Genomic DNA, 15,688 nt, shown 5'->3' with positions numbered 1-15,688 from the left:
TCCCTCTTTAGCAGACAGTCTTACGCTTCCGTCAATCCACGGAACTTCCGTCTAAACCACCTTTTAGCGGGCAGACAATTCATACCACAGGTACTCCTTGTTTATATTATTCCTTTCTCCATCTCTTCTTGTTGACCTTAACTAACCCTCTTCTTCCATCTCAGTGCTGTCTTCCGAGGTTCCCAAGAAACAGAGACTCCGGTATCACTTACCTCCATCTCCCGGTTCGCAACAAGGTGTTTACTAATACCTCCTTATCTTACTTATCTTACTTGTCCTAACACTACCAACCACCATTACTTATTGTGTTCTGTCTACTTTCCTAGTAGCCTACGGTACGGGATAACCTTACCTGGAAATTCCTCTTCCACGAGAATTCAGAAGCAGACGATCGACTGACATGCAAGGTTTTCTTCCCCCTGAGGGTTTCCCTGGATTCTCTCTCCGTCCCTGGGGCTTTGCCACGGGGGGGGGTCAGTGGAATCCACATCAGCTTCGCTATTCCTGATTTCCGGTCTCAAGTGGTTCCTAGTCCTCTTTCCTGCCGGTGAGTACGCCCTGGATTCTCTCCTTGTCATTTCCACTGTTTAAACATATCGAACGGTATATTGTTAACAGTTAGCAACACCCATATTATTGGAAGGATCAGTGGGTTTGACACGGATTGATTCTGTGGGCCTTTCTCCGGCTGTTAGCCCAACATGGATCCAGCCCAACAACAACAATTGTTGGCAGCGGTGCAGTCCCTAACTGCTGAGGTTCAATCCCTCAAACAAGAAAATGCTATCTTACGCCAACATATGGGTAGAGCCTCTAGTTGCTCGGAATTACCACCTGGTCCGATTCCTGGAGGATTATTCGATGGGGATCCCCATAAACTGAAGGCTTTCCTTGAGGCTTGTACCGTCCAATTTTCTTTTAAGTCTGCCTTCTTTCATACCGATAGGGATAAGGTTGGTCATGTAATCTCGAACTTAACCGGGCCTGCTTTAGCTTGGGCCACCCCATTTGTTTTTAATAATAATCCATTATTGGATTTGTTTCCTGCCTTCTTAAATAGTCTCAGAACAATGTTCAGTAGACAGGAAATTACAGTTTCTGCACAAGAACAACTCCTGGACTTTAGGCAAGGTTCACAGGAAGTCTTGACATATATCACTAGGTTTAAGCAGTTGGCAGCCGGCACTTCTTGGGCTGATGACGCTCTCATTACTCTTTTTAGAAGAGGTCTAAATAAGGAGCTTAAGGATGAGGTGTCTCGAGTCTCTCGTCCTCCCAATCTTGCTGAACTAATCTCCATGGTAATGCAAATGGATTACCGGATACAGGAAAGACATAGAGAACGTCGCAGACCCAGAAACCCGCGTTCTACTTCAGAGTTCACCCCAATTCCCACCAGGGTTCCACCCAAAGAACCGATGCAGATTGGCTCGGCACAGGGTCGTCTGACACCGGAAGAACGCAACAGGCGAAGACAGCAAAATCTTTGTATGTACTGTGGGGCCAAAGATCATACTGTTCAGAATTGTCCCATTATTCCAGTAAGGAAATCAGGAAACGCTCGTTCTCTACTGTCAGGGGAACCGCAGATAGAGAATTGAGAAATGGTTCCGCGCCTTTGTACATGCCTACTCAAGTCACAGAAATTTCAAATCTTCAAATGGTTGTTCTGAACATTTATTTTCAATGAAATAATGAAGAGCCCGTGGAGGTACTGGCTTTGATCGATAGTGGAGCTGCAGGAAATGTTATTGATCGTCAATGGGCCCAAGGTGTAGGAGTGCCCTCTTCTTCTAAAATGCTAGCTATCCCAGTTGAATCAGTGGATGGAAGCCCTTTAGTTTCTGGTCCTATAACTAAACAAACTCTACCTCTACGTATGAAAATAGCTTCTCATACTGAGACCATCACGTTGGACCTCATTCGAACCGCTCACTTTCCAATCATACTTGGATTACTGTGGCTCAAGATCCACAACCCATATATCAACTGGATGGCAGGAACTCTTTTTATGGGATCAGAACATTGTATCAAATACTGCCTGACTAACGAGGCTGTTGGGTTTCATCATGGCCCTTCTTTGCAAGAACCTTGTCCCACATTTACAATACTTAACCACCTTCAGGGCATTCCAGATGTTTATCAGCCCTATAGCATGGTTTTCTCTGACACAGAATATGCGGAACTCCCACCTCACCGGAGGGACGACTGTGCAATCAAACTAACTCCGGATGCTCCTATCCCATTCAGTCGAATGTACATTTTGTCCTCTCAGGAAAAGGAAGTTCTAAAGGAATACCTACAAAAGAACTTACATCATGGTCTCATAGCAGAATCGACCTCTCCAGCAGGAGCTTCCTTATTTTTTGTACCAAAAAAAGATACTAAAGAACTTCGACCCTGTATAGATTATCGTGGGCTGAACAAGATCACAATCGCTGACAGATATCCAATGCCTTTGATTCCGGACATACTTGAAGCCGTTCAAGGCGCCACAGTCTTTAAAAAGTTGGATCTCCGCGGAGCTTATCACCTCATCCGAATTCGATCAGGGGACGAATGGAAGACAGCCTTTCGTACACCTTTCGGGCATTTTGAGTACCGGGTCATGCCCTTTGGTCTCTCTAACGCTCCTGCCGTCTTCCAGCGTTTTATGGATCATATCTTCTCAGATCTTCTTCTCCATTCGGTGGTCGTCTATTTGGACGATATATTGATTTTCTCCTCTTCCCTTTCTCTACACATTCAACATGTTATGGAGGTGCTTCAAAGACTGTCTGATAACCACCTGTACTGTAAATTGGATAAATGTGAGTTCCACAAAGACAGAGTAGCATATCTGGGCTACATTCTGTTGTCACAAGGAACATCGATAGATCCACAGAAAGTATCCGCAATTGTTGATTGGGCGACTCCGGGGAATGTGAAAGATCTTCAGAGATTCCTCGGATTCGCAAACCTTTACCGACGTTTCATTCCTAATTATTCTGAAGAAATCCTGCCTATGACTGCTCTTCTTAAGAAGGGAGTTCAGTTCTGTTGGTCGAATGAGGCTAAACTGGCCTTCGATAAACTTAAAACACGATTCATTTCTGGGTCTATCCTTCTTACTCCAGACCAGACTAAGAGGTTCATTGTGGAATCAGATGCTTCTCACCATTCCTTGGGAGCCGTCCTGTTATAGGAGAACAAGCAGGGAATAGAATGTCCGGTGTCCTATTTGTCTAAGACTCTCTCACCTTCTGAAAGAAATTACACCGTCCTTGAAAAGGAACTTCTGGCTATCAAACACGCCTTTGAAGAGTGGCGCCATCTGCTGCTTGGTGCACGACATACCATCGAAGTTCGAACGGACCATAGCAACCTTCGAGCCCTACAGTATGCCCAGACTCGAAATAGCAGACAAGCCCGTTGGGCGCACTTCTTTTCCCCTTACGACATTACTTTTATATTCATTCCTGGCAGAATCAACCTCAAGGCCGACGCCTTGTCAAGAAAGGATTCCACACATTTCAATTCTTTTCGGTCTGAACCCTTGTTTCACAGGGCTCATTTCTTACTAATGGTGAATACTTTTCTACGATCCATTTCAGAAGCTACTACGCTGTATCTGAAGAACAATCCTACAGCTTTACATGATTTAAAAATGGTGTTATCCCAGGGATGCGCCTATCGAGAAAAATGGCTATTCTTGCCTTCTGAAGATTTGAGAAGAAAGGTGTTGCAGTTATGCCACGACTCACAGATGGCAGGACACCACGGAAGAGCCAACACCCTGGAACTGGTACAGCGACACTTTTGGTGGCCTGAATGGATTAAGGATGTCCATGATATGTCGCGGCCTGTTCTATATGCTTGCAAACCAAGACACTGCGTTCAGCGCCCCAAGGTCTTCTTTCCAGAATGCCTGTTCCAGTTCATCCCTGGCAATTCATATCGACTGATTTTGTGGTTGACTTACCTGTCTCTAATGGTTTCACCGCTATAATGGTGGTTGTGGACTATTTTACCAAAATGGCCCATTTTATCCCACTTCATCGGATTCCCACGGCCGCTCAAATGGCAAGAATTTTCATTGCCCGGATTTTTTCTCTCCATGGCCTTCCGGAAACCATAGTCTCGGATCGTGGTCCTCAGTATACCTCTCGATACTGGAACCAAATCTGTAAATATCTAAAGATCAATAAGGCCCTGAGTTCCGGTTTCCATCCGCAGACCAACGGCCAGACTGAGCGTCTCAATCAGACACTGGAGGGTTACTTACGTTGCTACATTTCAGCCTCTCAGGACAACTGGCACGAACTTCTTCCCTTGGCTGAGTTTGCTTACAATAACTCAAAACATTTGTCTCTGAACACTAGCCCATTTCTATGCTCTTACGGATTCCATCCGATCTGTTTTCCTGTGAGTTTAGCTTCTCCGTCTAAATTTCCAGATGTCGATAGTCTGCTCTTAGGCATCCGGGATTGTCAATGGGTGGCTCGATCCTCTCTGCTTGCTGCCCAGGAACGTGCCAACAAGTTTGCCGATAGACACCGTTCCATGGCTCCACAGTTTGATCCAGGGGATGATGTCTGGTTGGTTTCTCGCTTTCTACCGCGCCATCTGGTGCCCTCCAAACTGTCACCAAAATTCTTTGGTCCTTTCCCTATCCTTCAGCGGGTAGGTTCTGCTGTCTTCCGGCTTCGACTCCCTCCCACTTGGTCTCGGATTCATCCAGTGTTCCATGTCTCCCATCTCAAGAAGGATGTGAAGGATCGCTTTTCTAGACGTCGGGGTTTTATCCTCCTCCGGTTTCTATGCCATTGGGTCCTGAATATGAGGTTGCAGGAATTTGTGATTCCCGTATACATCGGGGTCGTCTGCAATACCTGATTGATTGGCGTGGGTATTCACCCTCCGACAGGTCTTGGGAGCCCACTTCTGCAGTACATGCCCCGGATTTGGTTCGGCGCTTGTATCGTTCGCATCCTGGTAAACCGGGTTCCCCTACCCTTCGGAGGGGGCATACTGTCACGCCTCTCAGAAAGCGCTGGTCTTTGTGGCACTGTTGGATCTGGAGAAGTACGACGGCCATTTTCACACCCAAGATGGCGGCTGCTACTGTCAGCTGTGGTCTAGCTGCCTGGCTCCAACATGGTGACTCGGCTCCACCCTCCTGGTCGAGCACAGCATATCAACCTCGATTCACAACAAACAGACGCATTGCTACTCCTATCTACCAACGCTACGTGAGTTCGGATCTAGGGTTTATTCTTACCTGTCCTTGCCACATTCTGTAATTTCTAATTTGTCTTCCTGTCTCCTTCAGTACCCGCTCCCGCTATTCTCCAGGAGAAACACAATCTGCAGTACACTTACCGCCACGCTCCTGCTCGCTGCTCGTATCCTCTCTCTTCCAAGGGAAACATCCGGACCACCTCGGAAGTTCTATAACGATTGTTCTTCGGCCTCATCTGAGGTATGAAGGCTGGGCTAACTGTTCCTTATTCCCCTTCCACCTTAGATATTATCCTGACATTGTTTCTCCCTCTTTAGCAGACAGTCTTACGCTTCCGTCAATCCACAGAACTTCCGTCTAAACCACCTTTTAGCGGGCAGACAATTCATACCACAGGTACTCCTTGTTTATATTATTCCTTTCTTCATCTCTTCTTGTTGACCTTAACTAACCCTCTTCTTCCATCTCAGTGCTGTCTTCCGAGGTTCCCAAGAAACAGAGACTCTGATATCACTTACCTCTATCTCCCGGTTCTCAACAAGGTGTTTACTAATACCTCCTTATCTTACTTATCTTACTTGTCCTAACACTACCAACCACCATTACTTATTGTGTTCTGACTACTTTCCTAGTAGCCTACGGTATGGGATAACCTTACCTGGAGATTCCTCTTCCAAGAGAATTCAGAAGCAGACAATCGACTGACACGCAGGGTTTTCTTCCCCCTGAGGGTTTCCGTGGACTCTCTCTCCATCCCTGGGGCTTTGCGACAGGGGTGGGGGGAGGGATCATTCGCTATTCCTGATTTCCGGTCTCAAGTGGTTCCTAGTCCTCTTTCCTGCCGGTGAGTATGCCCTGGATTCTTTCCTTGTCATATCCACTGTTTAAACATATCGAATGGTATATTGTTAACGACTTTGAGAACTTCACACACTACATGGGGTTCTAACACCGAATGATAACCATGCGTTAGCCCTAAGCCAATGGCATAGTGGAACAGTTCATGGCCAACATCAAGAGAACCCTGCAGACAGCCAACCTCATCAATAAACCGTTTGAACAGGCGCTAAACCAACTTCTACGAGAATACCGCTACGTGCCGCACAGCACCCACCGGGGTCAGTCCATCTGACCTCATGTTTCATCGCGTCATCAGAACGAGACTGCCTGAAGCCCTCGTTCCAGCTCAGACCACACCCCAAGAACAACTGGTCAAGGCTGGAGATCAGGAACAGAAAGAAAGAATAAAGGAAAGAGCTGACGTGCTGCATGGAGTGAAAGACTGTGAAATTGAACCTGGAGACCAAGTGGTGGTATGCCAGCCGAAGTCGAGAAAAGAAGAGCCACATTCGCTCCTGAAGGGCTGGTAGTAACCAGCCGAAAAGGCACCATAATAACTGCCAGTGGAGAACACCAGCACTCCTTAACAAGGAACTTGTCCCACTTTAAGAAACTGGCAGGCACCACGCCACAGAGGTGGGAGCAATCCCACACCATGACAGATGGCCTTTTTTCCGATGATCCTTATCAAGGTGATGGCAAGCAGTCAGATGAAGAAGAGGACAATGGAGGTGACGGGGCACCTGTCCAGGAACTCCATCTCCCCACGAGGCCTCGGCATTGCCGCATAAAACCCCTGAGACTAATTGAATGAATGGGGTGAAGGCCACAGTGACAAAAGCATGTTAAAAAGGGGGGAGATGTCACGTCGTGATTTGACGAGCCTGCATGCCTTCCCACATCATTGTGTGGATGGCCCAGGTTTGGGCCCCATTGTTGGGTAAGTGATGCTAGGCTAGGGAGGTGGCGGACGAGGGGAAGGGATGTTACGTCCAGTTACATAGAGAGAACGAATAAAGAAGGTTCTCCATATTCCCGTGTGTGTTGCCTTCATTGAGGTAGGCATGTGTTCCGCAGTGGAAGCCCCACTTGCGGGTGAGCGCCGTCTGTGCACATTGACACTCTCTTCACCAGGGCACCAGTACCATGAGATAGATAGATGGATAGAAATAACAATGTAAAACGTTGGAAGCATTGGCTTGTTCTGAGGGAGATAAGCAGTGCTACTGTGAGCTTGAATTGGTGCATCTCTGCAGTGTTTAGTCTCCTTTTGTCAAAGCAGGGATGGGTTTTTAAATTAAAAAATACTCTCCGGACGGGTGGCAGAGAGGGCACAATTCTGGGTCAGTCCTGGCATAACCGAGACATGTGGTCACCCTAAGAGGCACAATCAGCAACCGTAAAACTGCTTGCTATGGAAAATGCAGATCCCATTTCAGTAAACATTCTCCCGGGGAGACTTGATTTCAGAATAGTCCCCCCTCGTTATTTCGTGATAGCGGCACCACTAAGTATGTCCGAGCGAGCATTGATCATAAGTATTACAACATGTTAACGCCGGGAGTGGGTGAGTGCCTTATTTGTACTGCCTTTTGTGACAGTCTGTTGGACAAACAGGACAAGTGGCTTTTAATTCAGCGCGAGAGCCCAGCTGCAGCCCGAGAGCCGTGGAAAGAGGCGCGAGTGCACTGCTTAGGCTGCGATGCCAGGCTCCATGCAAAGACGACGTACAGTGCGAGGAGGTGACTGGGTTGCGCGCACGCAGGGGCTGCTCATTGGTTCCCAGGCACTTGGTGAGGAGGCGGGGAGGCAGCTGGATTCAGATTGTGTGAGAGAGCTTCCCCTGCACCTGAAGAGAGCTGCGTGGTGAATTTAGGGGAACGAGAGACACGAGACAAGAACCAGTTCGTGCTGCAAATGTATGCTGGCTGCAAGGATCTTACTGACAAGACTGGCTGCGGAAAGGAGGGTGACACCTAGGCTGGCTATGAGAAGGAGTCACCCCAAGACACACATGAATGTGGGTGAAGGTTATACCAAGGCTGACAGGGAGACGCGGGTTTTCACCAAAACTCCCTTAACCGAGACGCATAGGCTGACCCGAAGGGATGGCGTGAGAAGCAGCCTGATCCAAAAGCAGGGCTCCAAAAACGGGATGGCACCACCCAGCCTCTGAGTGTGACTGGTAGTGTGACAACAAGGCATTACAAGAGTCGGGGTGAACGGACCCTATGCTTCTCCACTTTTCGGACGCTTGATTTGTCAGGGTCAACCTTGTGTCTGACCTGCTATGTTAGAAGTTTCAAACTTTGAACCCTCCAGGCAGGAAGATATGTCTCCTAACTATTCGTTTTCAACTGGCGGCTCTATACGATCTTGATGCGCTGGCGCCTAAAATTGCAAGGGTGAGTATTCGGCTACTTTACAAGTGTTGTTTTAAAAGCGTGAACTGTGCTTTTATATTTAATATTTGACACACTAATAGGATTGAGAGAGAGAAGAGAGAAGAAGTCTCGAGGATTAAAGAGGGTGAGGTAGACGAGGCAATGGGCAGCTATTCACTATAGAGAGGCAGAAAGAGATTGCGAGAGACAGGCTCGCGAAAGTAATGCGCGAGGGGTAGAGAGGAGGTGAAAGAGGAACGCAGCAGAAAAGGGCTGAGAAAAGGCGAGAGAGAAGGATAAAAGTTGGAGAGGGAGTAGGAGGCAAGTACATACGGGGACATGGAGGAAGTGACTGAGCTGTAGGGAAGAAACAAAGGAACTCGTAAGTCAGCGGGAAGGGCGGCAGAGTCGTACAGGGAACGAGAGAGAGCAGGAGGCAGAGAGAGAGCGCGAAAAAGAGTAAAACCGAGAGAACGGAGCCTGCTCGAGACTGAATGTAGAAAGAGAGAGTGCATGGGGCAGGGAAGATGGGATGAACAGAGAGGGATGAAGTCAGGAAGCCAGAGGGGGGTTGTAGGGAGATGAGAATAACAGGGAAAGCAGACAATTCAAGCATTGAGAACATGAGCAGACGTGTCCATAGGCATTGTACAGGCGTTTGCGAGGCTCTCACGATTTGGCAACTATCCCCATCATACAGGTATATCTTTGCAAGTCATTGTAGAGCTGGTTTGGGAGATGATAACATGCCTTTGTGGTTGAAGTGCACCTAAACCCTTTCATGCAGAAGGCTACACACAGCATGAATATTTTGGAATACAGTACTTAGTCCAGTTCATCTTCTCGGTCCTCTATAATGTAGATGACAATATTTTGCCCCGTCGACAACATTAAGAGGGCGGATGGATGGTTGGATTGGTGGGCGGATGGGTGGGTGGGTCGGTGGATGAGATGGAGGGCAGGTAAAGGAGATGATTGTGGATGGAAGTGGAGCAGAAGTGAAGGTAGACAGCAGAATAGAATTAAGGACAACCAGGAAAACAGGAGAGGAAAGGGAAAATGGAAGGGAAATTCAAGTGAGTGAAGGCAAGTGTAAGGAAGACGCAGAGGAATGTATTAGATAAAAACAAGCATTGACAATGGAATGTGGAGACGGGGAAGGCAGGGTGATGGGGTAGAGACTAGGAAGGAACAGACAGAGCATGAGAGAGATGCTACCGAGGGGAGTAAGACACAGAGCAAAGATAGGGGCAATTATGGCGGCGTTAAAGATATTTGAGTGAGAAAGAGAGTGCGATGCAAAAACCTGCGAGAATGACAATGGAGCAAGGGACGGTAGAGAGAGGAATCTTAGCCGTAGAGCAATTCTACAGCGATGCAAGTCCCCAGGGGTACTCTACAGAGAAGGAAGGCAAAGACTGGCTGCATAGGGAGGGAAACATTGTAGGGAGGCATAAAATAGAGAGTAAAGGGGAAAGTACAAACATTGAAATTAGACAGAGAATGAAGAAAATGATACCGAGAAGAATGGTAAATAGCACGGAAGGGGTAGAGGAATAGAATCCTCCAGAAATAAAGAGTGTGATAGGACACATGTATGTTGGAGTTACTTTCTCATTGAATTAAAATGTATGTTTATTTCTTTTTAAGATACCCCATTGCCGAAGCGCATCAGCCACTACCACATGCAGTGCAGCGTATCCCTGCTGAGCCAACTCTTTCCATGTGCCCGTTCCCACCCAAGGAATCCTTCTTCAATGTTGGCCAACAGCACGGCCCTAAATTGCAGTCTCGGCCACCCGGATGTGCTGGAGGATGTGCTAAAGGTGTCGCTCATGGTTCTTCTCATCTTTGCCATCACCCTGGGCAATGTAGTGAGCCTGCTTGTGTTCCAGCGTTGCAGGCAGTTCAAGACCTCACAAGGCTACCTGAAGACCTCCCTGGCTCTTGCTGATGTGGCTGTCGGACTCCTGGTGATACCCTACTCGGTCTACAAGGAGGTGAACCGCCTGGCCTATGGCAGGGAGGAAGGCAGCAATCTTGAATCAATGGTACCCTGCTTCATTATGGGCCCCCTCTATGCTGGGTGTACATTTGTCTCCATCACCACAATCTTCTTGCTGTCTGTGGAGAGGAGCATCGCAGTGATCAAACCCCTTCACAAGCGGGTGGTCATTACCAAAAAACGGACAATCTGCATAATTATCCTCTCTTGGGTACTAAGCTTTGTCCTGGCCATCATCCCTATGTTCTCTGGGGACGAAATTGTGCTGCAGTACAGCTCGTGCAGCCAGATGTGCAACTACGTTTTCACTGCCAAGAAGGCCCTTGAGTCCAATTGGAACATAATGCTACTTTTCCCAGCATTTGACTTCTCTATCTTAGGAGGGACCTTTGCCATCAACCTCGCCACCTTTGCGGTAATTCGACAGTACAGCAAGGTGCGGAAGCAGCTAGAGGTGGACCTCCAGAGCACCTGCAGTCGGCTTTCCTTCTCTGACATAACCGCTGCCAAGACCATCGGCATCCTCACTTTTGCCTTCTCTGTCTCCTTCATCCCAATTGCTGTCTTCGTGGTGGGCAATGTAATGGGGTACGAGTGGTGCAAATTCTCTTTCTATGCCTTCTGGATCCTAACCTCCAACAGCTGCTGGAACGTGGTGATCTACAGTGCCCGAGATGCCAAGTTCAGGCAAGGGCTCCGGGAGCTCTTCATCAGGCAGCCGCTTAAGTCCCCCAGCCAGAGGTGCGCTGCAGCCCCTGCCAAGCAGAACAGCACAGCCTCATCACCATGTGTGGCAGTACTGAAGGAGATCTTCCGGCCAGAAACCACTTAGCCCTCCTGTGCCTCGAGGGCTAGCCCGGAATGCACTGTCCAAGCATCACCAGCCACAGTGGCATGTGATCTGCCTTATCGCCAGGCATGGAGGTGTCCATGTCAAGAGTCAGGGATCTGCCTCCTGTCAGGCAATGTCACGTTATTGCATGTGTCTCTAGTGTAACCAGCCACCATGAGGCTGCGTCATTATGCTATGTTGGTAGGTGGGTGGTGCAGTGTTCCTATTCAAACTCTAAAGCCACGCATCTGCAACACTCGCCACGGTCCCTGAGGACAGAACGCTCCTGTGCACTGTCAACATGCGGCGGCCGAGCTGCTTCTCGGGAAACCTCATGCAATGCATTGAATTAACAGCGAGTTGCTTCATCGCCACCACGATTGGAAAGCTTAAAGAATGACGCACATTTCCCTTTTTATACACTGTCTGTTTCTAAATTCTCCAATCTTGACTAACGACAGAAATAGGGCAGAGCAGGAAAAGGTGATTTGACGGTCCAGCTTTGGGTTCCGAGTAGACATTTTGACTACCATTTCACATGTGCACGCAGACAGGGGGACAGGGATTTGTTACTAGTTTGGTGCTTGGATCTCTCCCGTGTCTAGCAGCTCCCCCCTCTTGCATGCTTGGGTTTTGTGGATAAGGGCAAAGCATGGCTAACGCCCACATTCGCGCAATTCTCCCTTGTATGCACGTGATGGACATGGCATGCTTAACCAGGGCTGGCGGACCAGGGGGCGCTCAGGGCTGCCTCTGTAGGAGACTCACACCTTGAAAAAGTTTCCCAACAAAGCACCATTGCTGATAGTTTGGACTTCTTTGCACAAACAGGACCCCTCGGCGTGTCAGTTTGTGGGTTCGTGCGACCACACAGGTGGATGCATCTTTTTAATCCAGGGTCTTTCTCCCGCGCGAACTGCGGAACGTTGATACTTTCTGTGAAACTGACGAACAAACACACACCGCTTCCAGTAACTGCTGGGAGGTTTCTACGCCTGTGAATGCAGCTCCCCCTCCAGGCGCTGTGTTTTCCAAAGCGATGTTATTGTGCGAGATCGTTTCAGTCGGACAAACAGAGTTATCAGATGGGCTCCCAAACACATGGTAAATAGCAGAATGGAAAAGCACGCTGTGGTTTCCAGAATATGATGTTTACACCGATAATGCCAGGGTGCACGGGGACACAACAGTGCTGTGTGGGGCGGAGCGTTCGATGGCGGGCAGTTGATTGTTTTGGTACAATTGTACACGCTATACTACAGGAGTGCTGAGGTGTGTATTGTGCAAAACATGAGAGGCATGTCCTCCAAGTGAACCGAGACTCAACAAGTTTTCTGTTCCTTTCCTTCTTTTTCGTTATTTTTGCAGGGTGGGATGGGTGTCAAAAATGCGTTCCTTTGTCCAGGTCCCATAGAGCTTACCCTAGAGAGGTAGGCTACTGACCTGGTTTGTGCCTTTATCAGATTTCTTTACCCTTCTTATACCCCTCAGCCCCTTTGTCTTTCCCCTGGGGGCCGGGCTTTCCCTGGCCCCCTGCAGCTAACTTTTCGCACGTTTCCCAGGTGCCGCTTCCTCCCTTCCTGTTGCCTTTGTTTCTGGTGGTGCCATCACACCGCCCCTCCCCATGGCTTTCGCGCCATCTTCACCCCCACCCCACGCCTAAACTCCCTGGCCCTCCAAAGGCCCGCATTTCATGCGTCCCGGGGCCTGGGTCATTTTTCACGGCCCTACTGGAGCCTGCCAGGTCTCTTTACGCACTGGTCAAGTCAAGCTTTTTTCTTTTTCCAGCCCTGCTTCAATTTTATAGGGAAAATTATTATTGGGGTGCTGTGGGGGTGAAGGAGGCAAAATAGTGGGGGCAGGGGGAGTCATGGAGGTGTTTTAGGAAGTGCAGGCGGGCTGGGTTTCAACTTCAAAATGATGCTGTGTACATTTTGGGGGAATTTTTGGGAAACAGAACTTTTGGCTCCATATTCCGTCAATTTTCATCGGGCACTTTCGGGGAAGTTGGTTCAGCCTAAGCCACTGCATCCACTTGCAAGGGGGCTGCACGACGTGCACAGTGGCACATGCCAATCCAACGCAGGAAGTCAAGTGTCAAACTCAAGGATTAACATTTGGGGGACTGAGCATCCAATCACAGGGCATCCCGCAACAGCCTGTACGATCCTTGAGCAAAACCCACAGTACCAGATAATGAAACAGCAACCCAAACAAATGATTCCCCAGCTTACCCTGAGCACGAGCTGTGCAGCCGCCAAAATGGCAGAAGTGCACTGTGCAAGACCGCTTTACGCAATGTTACATATCAAAACAGCAAGTCCTGAAGCTAGGTTAAGCCAACAATTTCAGTGTGTGAAATCCCAGGCCCAGGGGTCCACCAGAGTGCAAGAGGAGGGTTTTTACCCAACCTTAATGTCTGAATTGAAAAAATCATGATTCTAGGGAGTGAATTCCCCCTAAGCCAGTGGCGTAATTGAGGACAAGAGTCAAGAGTGAGGCTCCACCGATGCGTCAGACTGCGGCCCAATGAGCCAATCTGAAGGCACCTAAAGGCGATGGGGTTGAGGCGAACAGGACTGTGCCTGAGCCTCATGGACCCACAAGTGTATAATCCATTTCGTGTTGGCTGAAACACTGTGTCACAATGTTGAGAGTTTCACTGGTGGAAAGCGGTGTTCAGTGATCGAGGTGTGTGCTGTCATTGTATTTGTCAAAGAGGATGCATGCTTTTTTTTAAACTGATTTGTTGAAAGGAAATATTCCTGGGAGACCAGAACTTATTTCAAAGGCCCTGTTACTGCTGTGTTTCTGATGTACATATCTGTATATACGCATCAATGATATGTAACTTATTGCTGTCATAGTGCAGTTATTTATAAATGAAGCCCCCCCATCGCGATCCTGAAGGTCTCCTTAACAGCATAGTTTGTAATATGTTGCCGTGCATGTGGCATCTCAATCCCACTTTGACGGGTGTCTGCAATCTTTGTCTCACGAGATGCTTTGGATTGCAACTCCCAGCAGCTCAAGCCAACATAATCAGTTAGGAGGGACCATGGGAGTAGCAGTCCATAACATCTGGAGAGCTGCAGTTTGCAGACCCCTGCACAAAGCTGAGCCTATACACGATGACATTGTCTTGTGCAGCATTGACAGGAAATCTCCATTGAACAAAGCATAACTCCCACTTAGAACCATGGGAATACAAACAGGAGTCGCCAATGACCAGGATGTGTGTGGTATTCGACGGGAAGAAACCTCGCGTGAGTAATGAGCTGCTGTGCTGTCGAATGAAACCAAAACTGTATGGAATCCCTTCCACTGATGGGCTTCTCCAATTGTCTGATATCTCCAATCTGTTATTAGTTTCCTCTGTTTTTAGGTGTGTTGCTCATTCTTATGAGATGACGATGTCTTTTGGAGACAATGTTTGCACTATAACTTTTTTAATAAATGAAAAAAATAAAATAAATAACGTTTTCCATAGCTACGTGAATAGTTTACTTATTTTTTCTTTTTCTGCACAGGATTATGTTATTGATTGCCTTTGCATACATTTCACATTGTGCTTTAAGTGGAGAAAGCCCCTGCAATGGCACAGGCAGGGTTCTCCCCTCCTGCCCTGCTGCCTCTACCTCAGAAGGGTTGCCCCGAGGCACTGAAACTCAAAAGAAGATAACAACACGCTGACATTGCACTGCCACGAGGGTCGGACTGGGGCATAAAATTGTCTCGGACATCATTGAAAAAGTGGGCCACAGTTGCAAATGGCAATTCATTCCTTTCAAAGTGGCTCACTTTGAGCCAAAAAACTGGCCCACACTAGCATTTTGCATATTTTGGTTAGGGCATTTCCTAATTCCCCTATAGGCCAGTCCGAGCCTGACTGACACTGATGGCTGCAGTCAGCTGCTGGAAGGAAAACCTGTGCTTTGTCCAAACATGCCTTCCAGTTTTTTGTTCTAGTAAGGGAAATCTTGTTTTTATATCCAAAACTTATATGTTACAGTTTTTAAGATCAGTCCGGGATAGTTAATGGTTGGCCATGAGTCCTCAAATGTTGGGTTTGCATGTTATTTTCATTGATTTATGCAGAGCAAGGTGTTTCAAACTTAAGCACGCTCACAGGTTACATAGTCAACCAGAGAAATCCTTCTTTAGACTAGGAAAAAGAGTTAGAAATGGGCACAGTTGTCCAGTTGGTTGGTTGATTGGGTACACAGCCTTAGACCAGAGGGGTGACAGATAACGAGCAAGGAGAATATACATGGAGACGGGGGAAGTGGCAAAACAAGGGGTGGAGAAAGGATCAGGGACGGGGGAAGATGTGGGATATCGAGGGGGCCTATTCCAGGAGGAGGAGGTGGACTTTAAGTGCTCATTTACAGCCGGAATGTTGGCAG

General features: G+C 48.0%; 1 protein-coding gene across 1 annotated transcript; it reads left to right on the top strand.

The window, feature by feature from the left end:
* The first annotated feature begins 7,750 nt into the window (after positions 1–7,750).
* On the top strand, positions 7,751–14,764 carry LOC138581150 (adenosine receptor A3-like). The gene is made up of 2 exons (XM_069652260.1): positions 7,751–8,466; positions 10,096–14,764. Exon 2 carries the CDS (start codon positions 10,131–10,133, stop codon positions 11,280–11,282), a length of 1,152 nt encoding a protein of 383 aa, XP_069508361.1. The 5' UTR covers positions 7,751–8,466; positions 10,096–10,130; the 3' UTR covers positions 11,283–14,764.
* The last annotated feature ends 924 nt before the right edge of the window (positions 14,765–15,688 follow it).

This window comes from Ambystoma mexicanum, chromosome 3p (assembly GCF_040938575.1).
Source record: "Ambystoma mexicanum isolate Mex_15411 chromosome 3p, UKY_AmexF1_1, whole genome shotgun sequence".
Classification (NCBI taxonomy): domain Eukaryota; kingdom Metazoa; phylum Chordata; class Amphibia; order Caudata; family Ambystomatidae; genus Ambystoma; species Ambystoma mexicanum.
Note: the sequence above shows the minus strand (reverse complement) of the source record. Positions and strands in the feature narration are given on the sequence as shown.